The sequence below is a fragment of the Syngnathus floridae genome, chromosome 7, assembly GCF_059516105.1.
Source record: "Syngnathus floridae isolate MCC-2025c chromosome 7, RoL_Sflo_1.0, whole genome shotgun sequence".
NCBI lineage: Eukaryota > Metazoa > Chordata > Actinopteri > Syngnathiformes > Syngnathidae > Syngnathus > Syngnathus floridae.
The window spans coordinates 8,751,989-8,778,030 of NC_142419.1; the positions used below are offsets into that span (position 1 = coordinate 8,751,989).

The 26,042-nt window shown below is 39.6% G+C and overlaps 1 protein-coding gene and 1 long non-coding RNA gene across 2 annotated transcripts; both read right to left on the reverse strand.

Moving 5' to 3' along the window:
* Window positions 1-4,571: 4,571 nt before the first annotated feature.
* Window positions 4,572-26,042, reverse strand: pcp4b (Purkinje cell protein 4b). Its single transcript, XM_088381608.1, has 3 exons — window positions 25,896-26,042; window positions 11,714-11,765; window positions 4,572-5,150 (listed from the first exon to the last, which is right to left on the reverse strand). The coding sequence occupies exons 1-3, from the start codon at window positions 25,902-25,904 to the stop codon at window positions 5,020-5,022; spliced, it is 192 nt and encodes a 63-aa protein (XP_088237734.1). The 5' UTR covers window positions 25,905-26,042; the 3' UTR covers window positions 4,572-5,019.
* On the reverse strand, window positions 17,275-21,604 carry LOC148395048 (uncharacterized). Its single transcript, XR_015859565.1, has 2 exons — window positions 20,681-21,604; window positions 17,275-18,308 (listed from the first exon to the last, which is right to left on the reverse strand). It is a non-coding gene; the product is annotated as an uncharacterized LOC148395048 (long non-coding RNA).

Here is a 26,042-nt window from a genome sequence, read left to right on the forward strand (position 1 = left end):
GGGGGGAAAGAAATTCAATTGTTGTTATTATAAAGTCATTTTCCTTTTAATTGCAATAGTTTTGTATCATTTTGAACCAAAATTGCTGAATTTTTATAGTTATTTTAAAACCGAAGACGATTCGCTCGGAGGAGCCAACTTTCTGTCTAGTGTGGCACTTTTCACTTTCACTTAAGCTTTTTCCCTAATGAAGTGGCCTGTGATTAGGTACACCTCATGGACACTTCAACAGGTACACTACACGAGGTAAAAAAATAAATAAATGAATAAATAAACAAGAAAGTGTAGCGAACGATTCGGTGAACGATTCTTTTGAACAAATCTTTTGAGTGAACCGATTCTAAAGATACGGTTCACTTAAAACTGAAATGCACATCACTAGTACAAATGAGTGCAGACCGCCAAGGGTTGACAGGTCGAAATAGCTGACTGGTTAGTCACACGGACTCTTGTTCTGAAAAAACCTGGTTCGATCTCAGGTGTAAGCATTTAGCTGACTGTGCTTTTAGATCTTTTGAGTGAACCGATTCTAAAGATTGACTGGAATGCACATCACAAGTACAAAAGAGTGCAGACAGCCAAGGGCTGACAGGTCTAAATAGCCGACTGGTTGGTGACACGGGCTCTTACTTGGTTCGATCCCAGGTGTGAACATTCTGCTTAAAATGTTTTTAGATCTTTTGAGTGAACCGATTCTCAAGATTTACATCTTTGAGTGGAATGCACATCACTAGTACAAAACAGTGCAGGCGGCCAAGTGCGTTCAGGTTGAAATAGCTGACTGGTTAGTGACACGGACTCTGGCTCACTATGAATTTGGTTCAATCCCAGGTGTGAGCATCTACCGAAACGTGATTTTAGAATTGGAACCTCGCTTTGTAGGCATATGCGAACAAATGCAAGTATTTATATGCAAACACATAAGGTGGCCCCGCCCCCAAGTCGGCCGGCAGAGACAAAGCCAATGGATCATGCCCACTACCTCGGGGGCGGGGTGAAATCCAATAGTGTAGGACACTCCATTCGGTACACCGCCATTTTCAGGTGTACCTAATAACAGGCCACTTCATTAGGAAAAAATCTTGGTCAAAGCTTAAATGAAAGTGAAAAGTGCCAAACCCGCCCTCACCCCCACTTTCTGATTGGCTGTTTGATCTGTGACGTCACACGGACACTCCATTAGGTACACCGCCATTTTCAAGTGTACCTAATAACAGGCCACTTTATTAGGGAATGGTCAAAGGTCACAGGTGTCAAGCTCTTGTCCTCGGGGCCGCATTCCAACATGTTTTCCAAGATTCCCTCGTTAAGTGCACCTGTGTGAAAAGTTTTAGCTTCTGCAGAACGTGAAAATGAACAAATCTTTTCACGCAGGTGTGTTTAACGAGGGTAACTTGGAAAACATATTGGAACACGGCCCCTCGAGGACTGGAGGTCGACACCCCTGGTTTAAGTGAAAGGTGCCACACCCGCCCTCACCCTCACTTTCTGATTGGCTGTTTGAGCTGTGACGTCACATGGACACTCCATTAGGTACACCGGCATTTTCAGGTGTACCTAATAACAGGCCACATCATTAGGGAAATATCATGGTCAAAGGTCACAGGTGTCAAGCTCTAGTCTTGTTGGCCGCATTGCAACATGTTTTCCAAGATTCCCTCGTTAAGTGCACCTGTGTGAAAAGTTTTAGCTTCTGCAGAACGTGAAAATGAACAAATCTTTTCACGCAGGTGTGTTTAACGAGGGTAACTTGGAAAACATATTGGAACACGGCCCCTCGAGGACTGGAGGTTGACACCCCTGGTTTAAGTGAAAGGTGCCACACCCGCCCTCACCCCCACTTTCTGATTGGCTGTTTGAGCTGTGACGTCACATGGACACTCCATTAGGTACACCGGCATTTTCAGGTGTACCTAATAACAGGCCACATCATTAGGGAAATATCATGGTCAAAGGTCACAGGTGTCAAGCTCTAGTCTTGTTGGCCGCATTGCAACATGTTTTCCAAGATTCCCTCGTTAAGTGCACCTGTGTGAAAAGTTTTAGCTCCTGCAGAACGTGAAAATGAACAAAATCTTTTCACGCAGGTGTGTTTAACGAGGGTAACTTGGAAAACATATTGTAACGCGGCCCCTCAAGGACTGGAGGTCGACACCCCTAGTTTAAGTGAAAAGTCATGAACCTCACCGCACGTCACTGAATTATACCCACGATGGTCCCCACTAAATTCCTGCCGGTTTTATTCAGGATACATGAAAGCTTCAAACTGCTACCAATGCATATTGCGATGAAAGACGTGCAACTTGCATTCAAATTGCAGGATGAAAAGTACAATACGTTTTTCACATGGGATATAATCCATTTGTACAATTAACCTTAACTGCGAACGTAAATCAAGGTGAGAATTTACCATTCTTACCTGTCTTGGAAGAGTAAAGAATGAGACGGCAATGGACACTCAATTTAACGTGACAATCAAGAGGAAAGGGAGGAAGGTTGTGGATTTCATCCTTGAAGTCCAAGACGTGTCTGCCACTAAATTGCAAAAAGTTATATTTCTGGTTCAATTGTTATGATCACACCTTTTATCTCCTCTTCTATGGAGGAATCTCAGAATCAACATAAAAAATACACTACATGTTCATTAAACTTTTTTTTCTGTTGCAAAGCTGTGTTGTTTAATGTAATTGTAGTGGTCATGGGTTAATGTTAGATTTGCATGATTATAAATACTTCCTTACATGAGAGGAGAGCAGTGTGCCTAAAGAAAATGATGCAAGCCTTTAAATGACTTTCCTGTATTTTTTAATTTTGTATTTCTTATTATGCCTGAAATAAAGGGACTTCCTTCTGAACTTCTTAAATCCAACATTGATATGTAGACCTAAGTAGACAACAGATTAAGTTGAATGAATTAATATTTTATTATCTTTTTGTTTTAAACCACCTTCATTTACAACCCAAGAATTTGGTGCTGTTATTTAGGTTGTTTAATCTTTGTAAGGCTCGCACACTGAGCTCCTATTAAGATTATTTCTCCACTTGCCCTCTGGGATGTCATGATCCCAAATTTAAAGAAGAGCTTTACAGCTTCTTTAGCAGTTTCAACTCTTGGTGAACCTCCAGATTCCTCTGAGGCGTATAACCTTGTAGACGTGATATATTGTGCCATACGTTGGAGCATAATTCCTAATATGATACATGAAACGATTTTTTCATGGGGCCTTGGACATTACTTGCTGTAGTGCAGACCATCATGGAAGAATTTGTATTACAACACAACAATTCAAAACTAATGTACACACTAAACCCATAGTGCACAGTAAAAATAAAAAATACAACAGCATAATTACAATAAATATAATGTTATTATTATCTGGTTCTATTTTCTGTGCATGGTCTCAAACTATTATTTGGTTATTAACTCTTAAGTTGAATTAATATCCACATTAGGAGAGAATTTTGGTTACAGCTCTTATGACATTAGATTATGCAGGTGTACGTGATAAAGTGCTTGGTTGGTGGAAAGTGTTCGTATGTGATCCTTTATTTAAGAGTCTACAAAGGTGCAACATGTGAAGACTAGTGCACAAGAACATATTACGTGTCTGAGAAGTGAACTCTCTTAACACTTGGAGGCTGCATGCTGTGATCAACTTTAATGGGCTGCTTTCTTGACAGCTACAACTGGCTCATTTAAACACAACCCAAGTGGAGCACTCAAATGCAGGAAAAAAAAGTTGACAATACTATATCTGGCTTACAATATCAGAGGAATCCATTTGAAGTAAGCATGAGCTAAATATGCACGACCTTTATGAAAAGGCTATGCAATGCTTTTAAAGTGCCTACAGCTAAAGTGCTCAGTAGGAATCAGGCAGTGGTTCTACATATAGAAGGTCAGCAAATTTAAAAAGGAGGAGATTCAGCCAAGGTTTGTCCAAAAGCTTTGCTATTTATAATTACCACGTCAAAATCTGAGCTATAAATGTGAGGTGTAGGTGGAATCTTATCTGGTTGATCAGTTCGGTCACTGGGTCCATTGCCGGGGAATTTGAATTCCTCCAGCTATTGTTATGCCTGTCACCTTACTTTTCTTTTCACATTCTCACCAAAGTGTCTTCATCTTTGGCCTTTAAAGCCTTTGGAAATTTATTTATTTATGTATTTATTTATTTGTTATCCATCCATCTATTCCTTTATTTATCCATCTATTCATTTATTTTTTTAAGTATTTATTTTTAATCAAATGTGTTGGGCTATGTATCTATGCTGTAATGTATGACTGTTGTTTAAATGACTCTGTTTTAGTTACAATATTTTGGTTTTTTTTTTATTCTAGCATGATGTAAATAGTTACTCATTAGCCGGGCAGAGATTCCTGTCTGTTGTGTTTGTTTGTAAAGAAGAAAGGCTAGATATTGTCATCTACTACCTTATTACTGTCAGAATGTAAAGTGTTGCTTGGTACAATGTGTTCCCCCACCGGCAGTGGGTGGGAATCAAATTTGCATCATAGTGATATTCTGGTTTAGTACATAGTCGAAATACATATTATACACACACTGGGCACTTGTTCACCAAACAGTCTTTATTCATTCAGTGTGTACATGCGGGTATAGTGAAATCATCTGCTAGAATGGGATGCAGGCTAATTTTACTAAAACCATCATCACTCTAACACACCTTTTGCTCCATCGACAAACACAATATAGAGTCATTTGGGAATTATTGAGGCTGGGATGAGAACAAAAACATATCCCATCACAAATACTACTTCATGATCTAAGAGACAAATACAACGAGAAAAAAATCAGTTTCTCAAATTTACTTCCAAATACAGCAGTTGATTATTAATAAATATGACTGTAATGATAGAATGTGTTTTTTTTCTTTCACAGACATAGGTTTAACAGGCTATTGCATTCCTTCTCCTTCCCCAAAACTCCATTACAACTAGTGGAGTTCAAACAGGTATGACACATGCAAATGTCACTGTGTGGTCACAGTGACCGCCAACTAGGACTTCTCATCACGTTTCTTCTTCTGGAACTTCCTGAACTGCGACTGGATGGCTACGGCCGCCTTCTCAGTCTCTGGGTTTTCCATATCAATGTCGAAGTCTTCCGGGACGTCCGCCTTGGATGCATCTGGATAGGAAAACAAAAGGAGTGATATATGTATATTTGGAAAGGGATGCCACCTCTCACAGAATGATTAAGTGTGATTAAGTGATCCATCCATGAGAATGGATTATCTAATATCTATATAGTCACTAAATAGACACGCTATATTATAGTGTGCACATATATAGTACGTAAATACATATACATACATATATACACACACTTTTGTAATGTATTCTATTGTATTATAAATAAATAAATGAATAAATAAGTTGTGTCATACTCTACATTTTGGACACTAAGGTCTATGGAACGTTCGTACGATATTTGAATTGTGAATACAAAGGTGAAAATGGACTACAGAATGCAATAATGCATCTGAGTGAGTCACAGTATGAATCATTTAACAGTGCTGTCATGCAGCCGAGCTTTCAACTCATTTCACGTTAATGTATGTAATCATTAATTTCTTATTAAAGAGTTCTTCAAGTGTGATGAAAATGTTGACGTAAATGTATTTTTAATGAACTACAGTATCTGAAGTGACATATATGAACTCTGTTCCTTCCATTGAAATTAACACACAACAGTGGCTTTGCATAGAGAACCCTGAAATACCACACAAAAGGTCCAATGTCATCACAATGGACTTTGTTTCTCAGGTCAAAGGACATAGCAAAGATTAATGAAAAGCATTTAATCATCTGAAAACTCTGCTCAAGACGCCATAACTGTAATCCCCCCAAAACTGCCAAATAATTCAATCCAAAAGAAAAAAATGTAGGCTTATTTTCTTTTCAAAGGCATGGCATAAAAATGAATAACACATGATCTGTATCACATACTCATGCATCTACACAAAATATATTTCGGTATTATATTATATCCTGTATTATATAATACGCATTGTAAGGAATTTAAAGCTGGCTTTAATAATGCATTAAACCAAATGGATTTTTGAATTCATTAAAGTTTAGGTGGATGTTAAATTCTGTGTTGTGTCTGACGAATAGAATTCAGATGCAGACTCGCTTTGAGCTTGCATCATGCTCACATGCGGGGCCAATGCATCTGTTTGAATTTATAAATAGGTAATTTTTGCACATATTGACAAAGAAAACCTTTGTGGAAATTGTAAACTTTTGACACTCCCCACAGACAACTGATCTGGCATCCATACAGATGAATGATAACGAGGACTGTAATCTGCAATTACCTCGGCACCAATTAAATGTCATCAATTCCCATTATTGGTTGAGCAGAGCACATATGTCAGTGTAAGTAACTGGGCTCTATGGGGCTTTTAAGGTCACGGCACACTAACATTTACACTGTGAATTCCGCTGAGGTTGAAACATCTGTCAGTTTGCAGCTCCATGAAGCAGAACCAAGGAAAATGACCCTCGATCTAGCATATTTGCTCCACAATGATCGTGCCTCATGTGCGTTACAAGATCCTGACTGACTAATTAGGAAGCAACAAACAGCAGAAGCCAGTGAAATCCACAGAGGGCGGTATAACGAACCTGCTTGTGCATTGACAATGTAGCTAATCCCCCCGATCCCTCATGGCTGGTCACAACTCCTTTTTTCTTGCTTCTCAAGGGCGAGTCACTAATCCCCGTGTCAGGACAAGATTCTAATGTGACATAATTGCTATTGGATTTTCCACTGTTCCAATGATGGTTGTTTGGAGTCTCAGATGAAAGCATTGACTATTGAGCCATGCCCTTCACTGTGACAACACAAGACATACCTGTACTGATCATGTGTAGCCATTCATCCCAAAACCAGAATTTCCTGCCTTTTTTTTTCACCATAACCATTTCTTCACAAAGAGTTGGACTCATTTTTAAGTCAAATTTGCCTAATAATTCTAATCCCACCTTTTTTCACCCATTATCCAATCACAGTAGGCAATTGCCTCGTTGCACTCTCACACATTGGTCCGCCTTTTTCCTAGGTGTTCGTCTGGTAAAATTTCATTTTTGGTTCGATGGTTACCATCACACGCCTCTTTGCCACCAATGGCACTTTTCCATGTTCAAATAAAATGCAAAACAAAAGATGAAATCTCAGTCACATAGGCTTAGATAGTAAGTCTTTGATTTCTGAGGCATTTTTTTTCTTTTCTGAGATTTTGGATTGAATTAGAATTTTTGTTGCGTTACTGCTTGCTCTATAGTTCTACTTTCATGTGCATATCATGTTGACAAAGGCTCAGCTGAGGTAAGTTCTCACTCTGTCTCACTCAGTGACAATGATAGATGGCACTCACTCGAAGGATGTGCGTCTCTGCCCCCAGCACAGACGATCACGCTATTACCTCTGGCAGGACCATCAGTGTCCCTGTCTTTACCTAATGAGCGTGTAAATCGGCTGTCAGAGGGCTATTTGGATTCCTTCCCGCTTTTCTATGAAGGGGGCTATATTTATTTATTTATCGCTTCGATGATATCCGCTGGAATCTATGCACCGGGAGATGTTTGGCTTTAAGGATTTACTTTAGGCATGACTTGCCAGTTTGGTGCCAATTTTTCTGGAGAGTTGTGTAGATGAAATGGGTTCACAAGTGACATGGTAAGGCCATGCTCGCTTGGCTGTCTTTCAGAATGTCTTTTAAAAGTGTCTCTGGAGAGGTGTGAAATGTGGGACTCCTTATTGATTTCACTGCTTTAAAAGCAGTTGAGCCATGGGTAGGTGGGTGGTGGTAGTGAGGGGGGGCAAGACGCATAAAAGAAAGCCTTACAGACCTTGACACGAGTGAGACAGATTTGGAAAGTCAAAATTTATCTTCAAGTAATATAATGCAAGGTTTTAGATAGTGAGAGGGCATTTATTTTCAGCTTTAGGGGTTGCTTTATGGGATTTATTCATAGTTCCTGTAATGTTGAGCCAAATGCAAAATGCAGGCTTCCCATTTAAACACAGTTCTTATAGTCAGACAGTATATTTGACGATCAAGTGTACTGTACAGGGGAAGCTCTTGGACAATCTTTTATTAGATGTTCTTCAAACTCTTTTTTTGGTAAACTTTAATTTTAAGAAAAAAATTAAAAATAGTGCGACATTGACTTTCAAGTTATTTCGTTTCATGACCACAGTTGTAACTAATGTCACTCGTATGTCAACTCTTTTCCCATTCAAATGAATGGAAATGCTAAAACACCCACAACCAAATTAAATGTGTTTTTAATAAAAATAACAATCTTCAGGAATGTAATGTGTGACATCATAGAGAAATGACATAGTTAAATAGAATGTAAATAATTAAACATTTTCATATAGTTTTCATCCTTTAACTCGACAGATACTGTGCTGTTCCTTCTAGCGTTCATCCTTTAGCCACCAGGGGACAATTAATACAGATATGATACATGTGAGTTTCATGATGGAACACAAAGAAAAGATGAAGCTGCACAAATTCATCATTTCTCATAAAGCAACCCATGATTATTATTGAACTGTCTGCCTGCAAGTGTTGCTGCACTATTTGTGTTCAAATAAATATTGTTGAAAGGTTTTTAACTCCCACAACATCCATGCAACGTCCATTTGCATTGTGTGTTGTTAATTAAAGGGTAAAAAGACAGTAAGACAGTTAGAGAGTAAGAATAGAGCTTGGTTTTAATCCATGTAAAGCACTTTGAGTGCATGCACAATTATGTTGGTATACACACTGTAGCTAGCCAGTTTTTGTGTGTCTCTAGTTGAAAGTCAGCATGAGAAAACATACGCCCTCCAAAACCCTTGAAGTGCCAGTATGTGTGAGAGACACCTGCAGCAATCAATACACGCATACACACACTATATTGATTACTACTGCAGGCTTGGTTGCTCACACTGTGTCAACTTTTACTTGGCTTTCCGGGTGGATGCACAACCTATGGACTGAATGTGGTGTGTTCAAAGACTCAAAAGAGCAGTGAATGCCTCCATACCCTTGATGTATTCAGCATAGCAACAACCGAGTACAGTAAAGCTAATTAAAAAAGGATGCAGGAATTGGGTCATCATCGCTGAGAGCCCACTGCAATCTATTTATAAAAAAAAGGATAACTTTGATCTCTAAAGGTGAGCTAAGTCGAATCATTCCTGGGTCTATTCAGAACCGTGGAGGAGGAGTTATTACTCTTGTGAGCAGATTCGGGCTGTATGCCATATGACAATGGTGTCAGTGGAAAGTACGAATAGTGTAAAGTACAAATACTTACTGTACTTAAGTAGATTTTAGGAATTTAGTTTTCTGACAATGTCAATGTGTTCACTGTTCTTTCTCCTTACTTGCTTAAAATAGGCCTGTTACTGTAGTCAACCTCTATGGATGTTGAGATGTTAAAAAAGTGATCATACAAAAAGATGTAAATGAAGGTTAATCGAGATTTTATGGGACTATAAGGAGAAAAATGTCAGTGACAGCAGTGAAATGGAGGAATATGATCCCGGAAGCATCATTAACCACATAAATGTTCCCCATCCATGTCCTTATTTTAACAAATTGTTTCAAATACGTTGTGTTGTGTGCATGTGTATCTCAACAGCACCAAACATCCCCAGAGATACAAGCAGCTGGATTGAAATAGTGTTTCTTCAGGCATTCCACTGCATCCATTGGATTCACTTTTGCAAAGTAATCTTTGCCATCCTGGTGATTCCCAATATTTCTATAATGAGGCAAACAGCCCTGCTGTGGGACTGGGGGTCATGTACTGTGACTGTGTCCACTCACTTGAGTATTCCCCGTTAAAATAAGTATGAATACATTTATATGTGCTACTGTCCTTGAGCTTGTGAGAGAGGTTGTTTGGAAAGATGAACTCTGCTTGAGACGGCGTGGAGTTAGTTGGAGCCACAACCGCAGTCATTAATACCACTCCTCATCCTCCCACTCTTAAAACAGTAAACTTATACTGGATACAAAAGACCTTTGCTTTTCTTCTTTCACTGAATGCAAAGAACATTAACATTAAGCTCTAAGCTCTTCGGAGTTTCTGACTGGAATTGGGCATCATACTGTGGCACGTCTGTGTCTGCATGTTCTCCCAGTGCTTGAGTGTGTTTGCACGGGACAAAAGCTTTGTCCCGCATTGCAAAACATGTATTTTAGGTCCATTAAAGACATTGGATTGTCGAAAGGTGTAAATGGGACTCAAAACCATTTGTTAATATGTGCCCTACCAGTGCAAAGTGTGTCCTGGCTTTAGCAACCATATAGGAACAATAAATAAAAAAGTATAGAAAATACAGAAAACATATGTATTATATCCACCCAAATTACTTTTTATGTACAGCCGCAGAGATTGTTTTCTCCTGTTTGCATAGAAGGATTATCATTCTTATTGTACAAATGGGGAAGCGGCACATTCTAAATCACTGCTGTAATTTGCAGCACGCTAAATTACAAAAGATAATAGCAGTCGATGACTTGGTTTATTTTGCTTCTGCTTTTGTGTATTGACTGAGAGATTAACAGTAAACATGGTTGGTGAAATCTTTTTTTTTTTTTTTTTGCTCCTCCGGGCTTGAGCAAATAGGGTAAATCTCGGTCTAATCGTGCATACTCTCATCAGGGGATTTAGAGCTAAGGGTCATCTCGTCTTTGTCTCCTGATGTTTGCATTATTCTACCCAAGTGAGTCCAACCATTATAGCTCAAAATGATTTATGAGAAAGCTGCAAAGCACAGCAACATATACCAACAAAGGTTATTTCAGAGTAAGATGAGAGAGGCCAACATTGGCTGAAAATTCCAATAGATGCAGAATTTATTTTGCTGAACAATGTGTCATTTTAAATAAATAACAGCGTTCACAGTAGCCTGCTGATGGATGGCGCAGCTCCCCTGCTCTCGCTCACACCACCTGAACTTCAGGGGACAACGTATTACCAGGAAGTGACAGATGAGCTCTTTTTCAAATTTGTGCACTGTATGTTGCTGCCATGTTGACATGGATGTGACACTCTGCTGTGGTCAATTTGTAATCAGATCTGATGGCAAGGCCTCTAGTCCCATAACGTGCGTGCGTGTGTGTGATGTGTTTGTGCGTGCATGTGTGTGATGGCAGCTGTCCTTCAGCCTTTGTTACTGTCAATCATTGGACGTCTGCCTTTAAAAGCTCATCCTGAATACATGAGCCATCACGTCCTACAAACTCCGGTGGACTTATCCTTCTTTCCACTCTATCCGCTCGCCTCATTTAATCATTGGCTGACGTTCCCTCGCCGTCTTCTTGCAATCTGCCAGTTATTGCTTTGATTTAGAGAAATGTTTAGAAAAACTTGTGCCCTTGTGCACCATTGTGGGAGGGAACACAGTAAACCTTTTTACAATCTAATGGAAGTGGCTTCCCTCATGAGGTGCTGTAATAAACATATTTTTAAGATGATAATCTGTCTACCTGCACTTTGATTAAAAAAAGAATATCAGTCTAAAATCAATCAAGAATTGAAGTTGCAGTGAACCTCTTGTAACCTGCATTTACGGTGTACACAAAGTGACAAATAAAGTGTGCCTCGCGATGCCCTTCATTATTAGATGCTGCAGAGAGTTTGCTGTGTTTTGACCTCAGGAATGAGACTGCAGCTTACCTTGTCCTCCGGAGGTTTTGTTGTTGCCAGCTGCAGGCCCAGATCCTTGCCTCTGCAGAGAGAAAGAGGAATCATTTGGTAAACACTATTGTTTTCCCCTCAAAGCTGAAATAAACCTGTACACATTCAAGCAACAGTCATTCTTGAACATTTGTGAAGAATGGAAAAAACTCAGGTCTTGCTCGCTTGACTCTGGGGATGGATGATTCCATTGATGTCCTTTTCCAGATTCTCAGCAATGTTTAATAGATTCTTCCTTGGCCCATAGTTTCGGGACCACCCACCTACCATTTTACAAAGTTTCATTGGAATTTTTACTTTTTTGTGCAATTTTGCAAACAGTATCTTTAGAAGCACTTAAAATTTTTCCATGACAACTGTGTCAATATAACCCAATGTTATCTTCAGGAAACGTTCACTAAACCCACCATGTAGATGCATAGATTACATGTATGTATGTATGTATGTGAAGTTAATTTATTGTCGAATTTCTTGAGACTGTATATTTCCAATTTATCTGTCTTGTTTTACCAGAAAATAAACAGCAATGATTACACTTGTTTTGCAGACCAAGCACTCCATAGTACAATATATACGTGATTGCATCACATTCTGCTCTGTTTGCTTCTCCTTCGCATCTGCCACTTGTTAAATAATTCAGCATCAGTTATCCATTTCTCTAAAGTGATGTCCCTGAGCATGTGTTTACAAATGCTTTGATAGACCATCTATCTTCACAACCACATCTCGCAAACAAATTTACCCTGCAACCAATGCATTTTTCAACAAAATTGCAATTGTCATGTAAAATTCACTACAACTGAACCAACAATACAGCTGGTGGTGTGATTTATCAATGAATGGTTGATCGGTGGAATCGAATCAAGCTTTCACCCAATTAAATTGTCTCTCTTCTCATCACCAATGTGGACTATTTATAGCAGTTTGGCCGGCAGGTTTCAACCTAACAGGTTTGGTGGGATCACTGATGACAGAGCAGGATCAATACTGCCCCTATCCCCTTAAGATTAACTCATAAAAGCATTAGCAATGGAAAATTGATGACTAAAAACTCTTCATCTGGAGAGAAAAGAAAACAGCAAAGGAAGGGTGAAGTGGCAAGGAGCAAGAACAGTGGGTGTTCTAATTCTTCAGTCAAAAACTTCTAATGTTCAAGACAAAAATGATTTTCCCATTGCTTCAAATGCCCTTCAATCAGAAAAAAAAATTCCAGTTTGGAAGTATTTGTTTATGATTCTTTTGCTGCAAAAGAAGTAAATGTATTTATTCATTTCTTCTAATTAAAATAGGAAAGCAGCTGAATGCATTGAATACTTCTTCATCTTCTGGTTCTAAATAACAAAAATAATATCTCTGAGGTTCGATACAAGGAACACACTAGGGGATGTGAAGAATAACCAAACAGGAAATGATTCCATTGGAGCGCAATGTGTGCTTGAGCCTTTGGTGCCTCAGAAGCGCTCACTGCAACCAGGTCTTTGTAATTACCTGATTTGTTCGAAGGTGTCCTATTTGTTCATGTCAAGGCTTTAATAGCGGAGGAAACGAAAAGGCATCATAGTATTTGTCCTCTTTTCTCAGCTTGTCTCTCGACATTATTTATTCAACACTTTCAATGCATTTCAAATAGCGTGAGCTGCACTTTGATGGCAGAAGGAAGAAAAGAGGGGAATAAGCTTGAAAGCATCCTCTTTTTGTGAATGCACATCAATGCCCGTTTTAAATTGATTAGATTTTTCATTTTCTTGTTGGTTACATTCACTTGTCAACCATCATTCTTAACATCACAAGAGGAAATGAAATGTGTGTGTAATTTATGATTTAGTCAGTCAGTTCATGATAATTGTATCAATGATATTAAGCCTCTTCTTCCTTACCATGGTGGAGAAGTTTGCGTATAATAATAATCCCAGGAGCTAAATTGTTGCGGTCTCTAGTCCCCTCGAAGGGTCACCCAAGGCAAATAGGTCTAGGTGAAGGACCTGATAATGCACGACTCAAAATTCGATATGATGAATAAAATCTACTGGAAATGTTTTCCCTCGCTCGGATACTGATTGCCAGTCCCTTGCTCCTGGCAAGCACTTGCTGAACGGGGCTCGAGAGGACACAGCCTCAAGGGATGACATGGGTCCTGCTTCCCAACATTCTATACTTCCATCCATTCCTCCATCTGTCCATACGTCTGTTCATCTGTCTGTTCATCCATCCATCCATCCATCCATCCATCCATCCATCCATCCATCCATCCATCCATCCGTCCGTCCATTTGTGTCTATCTGTCTATTATAGACAGAAATGCAGGGGGGAAAAAAAGCAAGAACCTTGGAACTCTGGACATAAATATTAACTTCATTTAAACAGATGCACCAGACACACAACCAAATGAAATTGGGTGAAACCAACTGACAAACACAAACGTTACTGAAAGTATTGGTCCAGATCACTTGAGGACTTTGTTTTAACAAACATTTCCTTTGCATATTTGTATCTAATAAAGCATGAGCAGATTGTAGCAGGGTTAAGATATTGCAATTATCGTCTCAACAAGCCGTAACTTGAGGTCATTTAGTTTAGGGTATACATGTTCTATGCACTGAGGTGCTGAGGACCTATCACACAGGGCAGCAGGGAGAAGGAAGCGTTCTGCCTCACCACCTCTGGGACTGAGCCAAGTGTAAATTGCCACAACAGCAACTTGACGAGCAAGATTACTGAGTGGGGAAATGCTCTAAACACACACATACACACACTGGTCAACAAATCAGCTCACCTGTCAGACGAATGCACGCACGCACACACACACACACACACACACACACACACACACACACACACACACACACACACACACACACACACACACACACACACACACACACACACACACACACACACACACACACAAACACACACACACACACAATCTGTGAGAGGAACAAATAAGTGTGTGGATTCAAAACCAATCAAGTGGAGGAAAAACCTGTAATTACACTGATGAGGGTGATGGAGAGCAGTGAGATTCAACTTGAACCTCTCGTTTATCATGAACGGCCATTGAGGGACAGGAAGTGCATTGAGGTAATACACGCATGCACACACACGTGCGCGCACACACACACATGCGCACACACGCACACACACACAGCATTCGACTGTAGCATGCCTTCTTGAGAATTTGTACCTCTGGGCTCTCAATTAAGGTTGAAATATGAAACCACACAAATAAAGCAAATAAAAGGGCACATACACACACACACACACACACACACACACAGACGAGTCAAGCAGAATTTGAAATTATATATGCAGTCTGCATATGCTGTACTGCATGCATGCTGTACATCAGAGAATATGTGAATATATTTTATCTTTCCCATTCTTAGTAGACAGAAGCTGCCATCCGCAGATGACCTTTATGTTTGTTTGTATGTTTGTTTGTTTGATTTGTTAAGTGCACTGAAGCACAAAAGACATCACATTTTCAGTGCACGTTCACTCGAATGCACATCATGAAGAATATGCACACATATCCACAGATCAAGCATCATTCGTCCAACTGAATGTATACGTATATTGTGTGTAAACAATAGGAGCAGATGAAGCTAACTTAAGGTACTCCTTAACATGTCTGTGTGTCTTTTGGGGGATGGGCAATTGGCCTTAACATTATTAAACAACCCAAAAATACATACTTATTTTCCTGAATAAAATATTTTGTTTTGGAAATCACCACAACGAGAGTCTTCACTTTAGTCGTATCTTGATTATTTTATTTTGAATTCATTGTGCTGATGTCTAAAGGCAAAATTTTAAAACGGACTATGAATGTAAAAAAAAACCCAAATGTCCTTGGTTTCGTAGCAACATATAGTAAGTGCATCTTGGTGCGCTTCAAAATGTCTTGTTTCCATGACAGTGACAAATTGCATTGTTCACTATGATGTGTCGCTCTCACGCTCAAAAAGGTGACATCCAGAGTGTGGTGGGTGCACGAAAAGGCACTATGTTAAAACTCCCTTCATTCTGCTGCTGCCTCTTCATCTACTCAGAAGCAGCCTGCTCATCTTCACCACAGTGGGAGTGAGTCTGCAAGCACCCCTTCACTACAAGCACTCCGTGTGTAAAAGCTTCAACTCACATTTATCTGCGTGAGCCGCATTGGCTGTTACATAAAGCATACTGCCACGAAGGCCACAGGGTATCGTGAAACTGTGCTAAATCAGTGCTGGATCAATAAGTCCATGCCGCAATTTTTTTACATCCTCCTCTATTTGTTAAATTCAAGAAGAGAAAGTAGTGTAGAGGAGTTCTTATTATTTTAGTGTTGCAAGCAGGTGGAACACATGTAAGTATGAATTTCCCCCTTGCATCTTTATTCTGTAATAGACATTCAACTGCAATAAGTACAGAGGAATGAATTGAATTCAACTATGATATAATTTTAGCTGAACTGTATATATTCTTTTAATGATCCACTTTAAAATAAGAAGTTGTGTGTGGACCAGCTGGCCATTTCTAAGTGATTCAGGCTGAGGAGAGTTATGGCAAAATTATTTAGAAAGCAAGGTACACACAGGCCAAATTTAATAATTATTTTGACGCTTCTGATCAAAGTGAACAAAGGCCCAATTGTCGGTTGCCTCGGAAAGATGACACTGAGTCATTATCCAGTCTTACTAAATGCTAAACCTGTTCTTCAATCTTCATCAAACTTTTATGAGAGTAGTCACCACCAAGTTCAGCTGAGTCACAGATTGCACAATTGGAAGGTGACACTTTCTTCTTCTTTATATTTTCCGGTAGTTTCAATGGCACCGCGATGCCTCTTACAGGTCAATCTTGGTACATTGACAATCCTCTAGTTTGATTTGGGAAGGAAATTTACAATAGCCGGCAAATGAGTGTGATGGGAAGGAAATTTACCATAGCCGACAAATGAGTGTGATGGGCTGTGTCGGCTATCACACAATTAGAGCAGTAAGAACACATGGATTATTTATTTCCCTGAAAATGTGTGAGGGCTCTCACGTTTCAAAAATCACTTAAGATGTGAAAATTCATTGTGTATAAACCCGCCTCAAGAAAGCAAGGCAGGCCGACTGTCATGCAACCATGGAGACTGATCAAAGTGCCTGAACGGAGCCTTACAAACTGTGCCTGTTCAATAAAAGTTTTTTTTTTCTTTCTTTCCTTTGAATACTAGCTGGAAACTATTTTTTAATTCACAGCAATTCCCACAGAGAAGAAGAGAGAGCGAGAAGCATAGAAAATACATTACTTTGACTCGTCAAATTATTTTTTCAAACTCCCCGTCTGTTACACAACTTAATGAGCCTTGAAATTGACGAGATTACATTTTATGGTGTTTCTTTCATTAGTGCAAGCTTTGCTAGCGTCTGGGGATTACTTTCCTCTATTTGCGATTGTGGTGATGGTGGTACCTAACAACGCAGAAGGCGAAGGAGAGATGAAGTTGTGCACGGTCAGGAATCAGGATGGCTTCAGGTTCAATCAGCCAGTCAATTTACAGATGCCAGTTACTGTGATTCTCACTGACACACTTTTAATCATGAGGTCCTTCACTTGTTTTTTATTTAAGGAACAATAAAACCAATCTGTGGAAAAGCTATACAAGTGCTTGTTTGTAGTGATTAAAGCAATAGGTCAACCTTTTGGGAGAAGTAAAGTTGGAAGAGGAAAATCATCTCAAAGTGGAAGTTAACTAAATATTTCTTTACAATGTGTCTAATGTCTAAAACTGTTGCTCTGTGAAACAATGTTATCAAATTAATATTAACGTATACTGAAGCCCGTCTGACTCGGCCCTTTCACCAGGCAACCTCCACCATCATTGGCAACTTAAATCTCATGATATTTGACTAATCCAGGAGAGATCTGCAGTTGTCACCCTCGCTGGCGAAAGGAAATGTTAATGACGCTTCTCACCTCCGGCTCTGGCTCCCCAAGGTGGCCCCCTTTTCAACAACCACAAATAGGAGCAATTATCTTTGCCTCTTTTTATTTCCTCTCCTCCCAAGGCACATAAACATTATTATGGCCATTGCTGAATTACGGCTCAGTGTTGCATGGCAACAACTTGAGCTGGACACACTGATGATGCCATAATATGGATTTCATGTTGAAATTGTGGTACAGAGACCATAAAAAATGATGGGAGGAGAACAAAAACTACATTTTGTTGTAGTTCTGCCAAAAACATTTACCATGTCCACACTAAATTCTCATGTACTCACTTCCTGTTTATAAGAAGATGAGAGCATTAAAGAATCAATAGGCTGTGAAAGCTTCTTAGTTGGTTAATCTGCAATATTTGATTCATAAGCAAAGTTGGCATCAAGCAATGATAGATGTTTTGGCTTCAGCTACTCCATCTGGATCAGCGATGTTGACCCTTCTGAAAGGCTCGCCTGTTGGCAGTTAGTCTGCTATGTGCTGCCATCTAGTTCCAGGCGGACATCAGCTGTGCGTAGGTCCACGTGACATCAATGCGACCCAGATAACGCTCCCGTCTGCTTTTGTGGGCCAAGCGGCAGGAGAGCCCAGGAATGAACTGCAAGGAGCAAGGTGTTCAAATTAAGAGACTAATTATGAGCAGTGATGATGATGAAGCTGTCCTCTGCCCGTCCTTCCACACCAGAGATGTTCACAATTGCTGCAAAACCCCACAGAAAAGCTTCTCGGGGTAGTGAGATGCTACTGAAATAGGGATTCGTCATAAATAATGTGTATTTGACCAAAGTAGATTGATGGATGTGGAAATAGATTAAATGGACTTCATTTCAACAGTGCAACTTGGCAGCCCCCCAAACGCAAAAGCTTAAAAAAAGCAGTATTAGACCGTAATCATTCATGTTCACGTCATCTCCTCGACATTTATTGAAAGTGTGTCACAAAACCATTTCCTCAAAAGCTAAAAGAACTGCAACTGTCAAGTCATGTAGAGGTCAATCTTGGCCTGAGCAGATGAGATCTTCCATGGCCATTAATGGCCAAAGAGTGACAAACCTTTCGTTACGTCAACATAAGAATTTTGCCACTGGTAAAATATCGTGTTAAATTATGTGTGAGCTCAAATATAAACCAAATAGCTAAAGTTCTATGGTTCTTGTCTACGAAGATAAACATTGTTGCGACGATTGAAACATTTAATTGTACTAAGTTCATCTTGTTTCTCCTTTTTTTAATCACTTCACTGGTTTCTTTTATATCAAACAAATTGTTTTAGGTTCATTAACTGACATGTTTCGGTGGTTTCTTCCGCGATGAAGGCGGAAGAAACCGCCGAAACATGTCAGGTAATGAACCTAAAACACTTTGTTTGATATGAAAGAAACCAGTGAAGTGATTGAAACATTTCTTTTGCTACAAAACGAATGACTTCGACATCCAAATAACCTTGGCTAACCCTGTTTTACTGAGTTGGGTTTGATTACCCTTTTAGTCTTACCCTGCTCCTTCTCAACCACCCAATAACTTGTGAGCTTGTACTTGGATTTCTGTCTTTGCAAGCTGGAGTGAACTTTCTCAATTCTGACGATGCGCTCAGAGCAGGATTTATTTTTTCCAATTAATATGCAAACAGTTATTTCATTGTGTGCACTAAAAAGCATCACATTAGAATCAATGGAGCCTGTTTACCAAAACAATTATGAAAACATCACAGTAGCAGCCACACTCAGAGTGGTCCGAGAATAACCCTCTTTATATGTATGGCTGCAAAAATCCTCCAAACAAATCTTTCTCCAGCTTACACTATGAAATCTATTTTTCTGTGTCAGCATCTGTGCATTAGTTACTCTTATGTAACTAAATTCACTATGAGACTTAAGATGAGAAAGGTTGCACAAAATTATAATCTTCAGATTTACTGGGGCAGGCTTGGTGATGAGTGAAGGTATGCAAATGCGTCCGCTGACATCTTTCCACTTGTTCTCACGTTCAAACCCTCTTAGGCTCAAACCTGTTTCTGCAACTTTCCTACTTATTAGCTTGCCCTGCAGTCCCCCGCAGTCTCTGAAGTGCTATTTTCAGCCTCCAATCTCTGGGGTGTGATGCTGTAATGATTTTGTGCTGGGTAAATTTGCAGCATGCAGCAGCAATGTCGCTTAGCTAATTCAGACGCTTGCAGCTTCCTCGACTTGTAAGGTACATGACTGAAACGTGCGCAGACCGATCTGTTGCTGAACTCGCCTGAATGTGTGATTTACATTCAGTGCCATCTGTACAGTAAACAAAGAAGAGATTTTTTTTTAGTGTGTTAGGAATACTAGACACATAAATGTTTAACTGCATTATGCTATTTACTGCCAATTCATCTATTCGGATCAATTTATATATTCGCATCATGCATGCTGCTTCCCTATAATATAGCTTCATTGATCACCCACTGCAGGGGAAGCACTCCCAAAGCACTTCACCTGAGTAACAGGCTTAATAGAGATGCCTATTTCTTTTATTGATTCACGATACATTGTGGATTGCCTGTGCAACATGCAGACCAAGCCGCCCAGTAACATCATGTGGCACACCCCTCCCCCCAACCCTTAGCGTGTGCACAGCTTGTGAATATATGGCTCCATAATAGTGACCAGACTCAGCTGCAGTGTAAAAACACACCAGTGTGTAATAGCGGCAATTTCAGTGATGCTCAAATCTGCAGGTTAATTTGTCATTGTTATTCATATCTTCTTTGCTGTGTTGGCTGATGTCGTGATTGGTAATTAAACTCAGCCTGATGGGAATCAATGATGATAAACACTGATGAGTTAATACAGATTGTTTGATAATGGAAAGTGGTAGACCCAAGCTTTACAAAATGTTCTTGAGACTATTAGAAATTTCAAATACTTTGAACATTGCAAAATCACATCATGTCGTGTTGTTGAAGTGCAAAAAAGAAACAGAGTACTCCATGAAACTCACCAAAATAGTATTAATCTCCAAACCACCAAATATGCTAAGCAAGTATGGCTAGCTCAAATCCGATGGAATCTCCACATTTGATTCACTCATTGAAGACCATGAATGCAAACTAAAGGAGAATAAACACAACACAATTTTAGTAGTTTTAAAAATTCAACCAGTCTCTCCAGAATGAATCCATCTGCAAGTTCAATAGCAAATGAAAACACAACCATCAACGTGGGAGGCCGCGACACAACAGAATGACACAATCCACAAAAGTCCGCTAATCCTGCAGAACACGTTCTAAAGCTGCTTAGCATCTGAACATAGTGACACACCAGTTTCTCTTGGGGCTTTGCCAGTCGGCAGAGACGAGGGCAGACTTATCTTGCGCAGATTTCCATCCTCAGATACATTTTGGTAGATTAAACACTTCATGGCGCTGATGGTGAAAGCCTCTAATGTCACTTTTTTAATGGAATGGAGAGCAAGTGCTTGAACCCAGAGAGAGGACCAAACAAGAGAGGAAAACAATGGACGGACTCACGCCCTGTTGGATAATGAACCAAACTCACTGGCATTGTTTTGCCTGTGTTGCGTTATTAGTGCATTGTGGTCAATAAAACTCTAACTGAAAGAGGTACTTTTTATTTGTGTACTATAAGGATGTGCTGTTTGCCTGGTTTGTACCGACTATCAATGCAATGACACCCTCTTTACATCCTGTCTAAAAGATTTCAGTCCAATTACTTAGAGAAGTCTCAGCCGCTGCTTAAACTAAATTAAATCGCTTATTCTGTCAAATTTATGGTTCCTGTCTGTATGTTAAATTAGGGGCCAGAACAAAACAAACACAAGGCTGATTCTAAAGTCTCAAAATCATCATTAAAAAGTCTCCAGTCTGTCCAGACGAAACGTATGCAAATTTGCAATCATCCCGATGCATCATATTTGCTCTCTTTCCAAATCAGTGGTTCTTAACCTGGATTTGATTGAACCCTAAGGGTTCGGTGAATCTGTCTCAGGGATTCGGCAGATTCGGCACTGCGGAGGTCCGAACACACCTGATATATCGTGTAAATTCGTGACGACGCATATATGTACTGGTGTCGCAAAGGCAACAGCAGACATCACACTGATTTGCAGGTATTTAATTTGTTTTGAGTTCATGCATTGTTAGTTATGTTCGTTGAACAAGGTGATGTTCATGCATGACTCATTTAGTAATAAACATTGATGTCTTGAATTTGAAAATAAATATTTTTTCACTAAAGAGAGGTTCGGTGAATGTGCATATAATAGTGGTGGGGTTCAGTACCTCCAACAAGGTTAAGAACCACTGTTCCAAATACATACGTATCCAGCACTCGTCAGACACTTCCTTATGTATGCTGTTGCCATTCAATACCTGTGCTGTATAGAAAATTCTGTCTTCACAAAATACATAAAGATTATATTATTGTTATTATTATAATTGTCTCTATTACATCTGTAGAGAATAGGAAAGTAAAGGCTCTTTAATTGCAAGATTGATCAATTTAATGGATGAAATGTTATTTTGTGTAACGTTATTTCAAATAATTTCATAGGGAAAGTCCTTAATGGGTGCAACGGTGTTATTATGATGTCTAGTAACAGTGTCAGTAGCTTAACCTCTTGTCGGTGCAGAGGGGGGAAAAAGGGATTAAAACATCCCAGTCAGCCATTTTCCACTATCTGGAGCAACTGACATTTTTTCTGTTGTCAGCTCATTCATTTCGCTTTGACATACACACGCTGACAGAAGCTTTAGGGACTTGTTCTTCTGGATTTTTAATCTTTTTTGAAGTTGTTGACTACACTGGGGGGCTAGGGGGCGGAGGGAAGTGGAGTATAATTAAAAAGTAAAGATAGAATGCACCTTGGGGATATTGTGCAACTACACTCCTGGACACTTTTTAGGCACAACAGCAAAATCGTTTGATATCCACCATTAAAGTTATTAAGATGCGGATTGTCAGAGGGGTATTCACTTGACAAGATGTCAATTAATGTGTCATGGTAACTGCACTGCATCCTATTGAGTGCTGTTCCTATTAATTTGATTACCTTATTTAGTTAGATGGATGGGCCAAAATACTGAATGCAGCTCTGAGCTGAGGAGACAGTAGAGAATACGTTGAGTAAAAGGGCAAGTTCAGCCCATGGCTCAATTATCCCATCTAATTTATTCATGTACTTGTAGTATATAATTGCTGGATTGTGGGTAATAAATGTGTGGTTAGGGCAACGAGCTGGCGACCAGTTCAGGGTATGGTTTGCCAGATTCCAGCACCCCTTGGGACCCTGAACAGGATAAGTTGTGTTGAAAATGGATGGATGGCATTTTATGATTATTTGAGAATATGACTGATTTCATTCAGTACATACAAATATTACTAGGGAATATTTTAATAATCTAGGATGGAAGGGAGAGGTGGAAGGTTTATAGTTGAGGATGGATTTGGAGGTTCTAAGAGGGGAAGGTGAGGATGTAAGGTGAGAGGGGAAAAAAAGAGAGATGGCTCAAGTTTGCAGTAAATTATGGGGGCGGGGGTCTGTTTTGTTTTGGCGGAATTTTGTCAATCATTTTTTTTATCTTCTGGTCATGTTTGGAGACTAAAACATATTTCAGACATTCATCCAGCATCACTCTGCTCTTCACCGCTGAGACGAATACGATCATCTCATTCTCACCTCATCCCGCTTGCATTCACACAATATCCACTCTAATGTAACACCTTTATTAATCAACGGGAAATGGCAGAGTCTCTTTACTTTGCATATTAAGGCAAATCAAAGGTTTGCGATTTTGCTGCGGGTGAAAGGGATTCAATTATTCAAACAGCTCCCTGTTGTGTGTGTGTGTACACCCAGTATGCATCTTTTATTAAGCCGCCCAGCGAACAATTTGTTACAAACAGCTTGCGGCAGAAGTGCGCTGTTGTCTACATTTGCCATTTGCGCTGATGACAATCATATATTCCACTCGGGTTGTGCTCCCAAACTAAACCTGCCTTTGTTCTGAAGGTTGCTATCAGTGTACCGTTAGCCCACTTTTGCCTTGACCTGAACTTTCTTTCTTTATTTTTTTCTTTGAATTGCACGAAAAGGTTACAAAATGCAACACATGCAAATCATTGCTAAACAAGTTAAGACTGCAAATTGGATGCTAAAACATTTTTGTTGTATCACTTTACTCTATTCCATCCATCAAAAGTGCTGTCGCTTTTCTGGAGTAGCTCGCAGGCATCGTGCTTTTAAATTGTAATTGGGGATAACGTAACAAAGGCAAAGTTTGGCTTTTTCCTATTGTGTTACATACTTGGTCCTATTTTCATAGACAAACGCACGCACATGGGCATAAAAACTGGTGCATTTTTATTTTCGTGCCGGGGCAAGTCTGGTTTGTTGTGTTTAGGAACTTAGCAGACCATGCTACACCTTGCTAGGCATTTTGCCAGACCTAGGGCGTGGTCTGTTACACATTCCGAGCACACCTGACAATGCCGACAAAAAACAGATTAGACTTTAGACCAGATGAAACCAGTTTTAAGTTGTTTAAGTACTGGAGCCTATTCCAGCTGACTTCGGGCAGTAAGCGGGGGACACACTGAACTGGTTGCCAGCCAATTGCAGGGCAGCCACTTTGCACTAGACTCAGTTCAGGCTCAGAAATATCAGGCTTTCAATTTCAGATATGTGTTTAAACTTGAATTTACCTGCTTATTAAACTGTTCTCAATGGAATTAGAGATGTCAGGTTATCTGGCAGGCACTCCATAGTTAAATACCAAACGTTGTGCTTTTTGTGGTATACTGCAGTTTAGAACTGCAATACTGAGGTGTTTGTAAAAGCAATGTGTATTTTCTCAATCAATAAAGTATCTCTCTGAATGTTCGGAATTCATATTTCAATGTTGGTGTTCTATTGCACATTATTGATGTCCAGAGAATAGATGCAGCTCGACTTCCCACGGCTGCCGTTATGCTGCACTTCTTTGGACAGCAAATTAGATGAGATGAAATCAATGTCAACTCCGTTGGCTTTATGCAGCCATACATAGTGCCCACCATTTTGCCTCAATTGCTCCAACACACATTTTACGGTCCAATGCTTTAACTGGACATCATTGTCTGATTTTCAATGATCAAATAATAGATTAAGCAATAATTGATCATTTCTAATCTTTGAATCAGTATCTTTTGAACAGTGTCAATCAAAAAGGAGTATGATTGTGTTTTGCTATAGTTTATTTGCTAGCACTCTTGTATTGAAACCTATTAGACTGAATAGATGTAGCTAATGACATATAGCCATTATAAATCATTCAAGTTACCCCATCTTTAATATTGTGAACGAGCATCATACAGCAAAACCGCAAATATTCGTTTACGCAGACACAAACAAGCCAATTCCCTGGCTGAACTAGAGCTCCCATCAAAAAAAAAATATTCCATGATGATGTTTGTGCAACAAGATACACTCATATCCCTTGAAACCATTCACAGCCAACATTTTCAGCCACCACTACAGTAGAATGCACAGCAAAAGCACAAGATGTTCGCATATCGTTGCAACCCTGGGCAAGACATTTCACACACTTTGCCTCCAGGTCGTCAATGTAAATGAGAAAGTGTTCTCAATGTACTTACCTGCTAAAACATTAAATAAAATAAATGTCCAATAAATTGTAATTCACCTGAATGGTGTTGTTGAGTAAAACAATTAACTAAGTGGTTCCATTTCAACTGTGAAAACTTGGTATCTGGTGGACGGACGTCCTTTTCCATCTCGTGACATTGGATTTCAAAGTAATTATCATATTCATAAAAAACAGACAGCAAGCGGCATCAGTTTAAGTCACCTTCATTTCATATGTCCAGGAATTCAAACAGAAAGACAATTAAAAAAAAAGGAAAAACTGTTGAATCTGGGATCAGTATTACGTGGATTGGTAAAAAGCAGCAGCAAAGAACTGCGCGTAAACCTTGCCGTCACCCTAAAGTGCGCGCACGTGAATAATGCACCCCATTTCATGTTACAAATGTGAGTAAAACATCATTTAAAGTAACATTGCATGACAGCTAAGAGCAACGAGTCGACAATCACAGCGGAAGTGATCAATAATACTCGTTAACGACGCTTCCCACCGGTGCGCATTGCCGCAAAGTCCGTGCGTAATAATGAGTTAAAACGCGTAATTAAGTCTTACCCCGCTCATGGTGCACCTTTAAGTAGAGGTTTGCGGTTCTTTAAACAGGGTTGGTTTCGAGGATAGTGACTCACTGAGCGCACAGCAGCTCGCTTTTATAAAGTCCTCAAGCCGACTCCTCCGTGCCATCACGTCACGGATAAACCA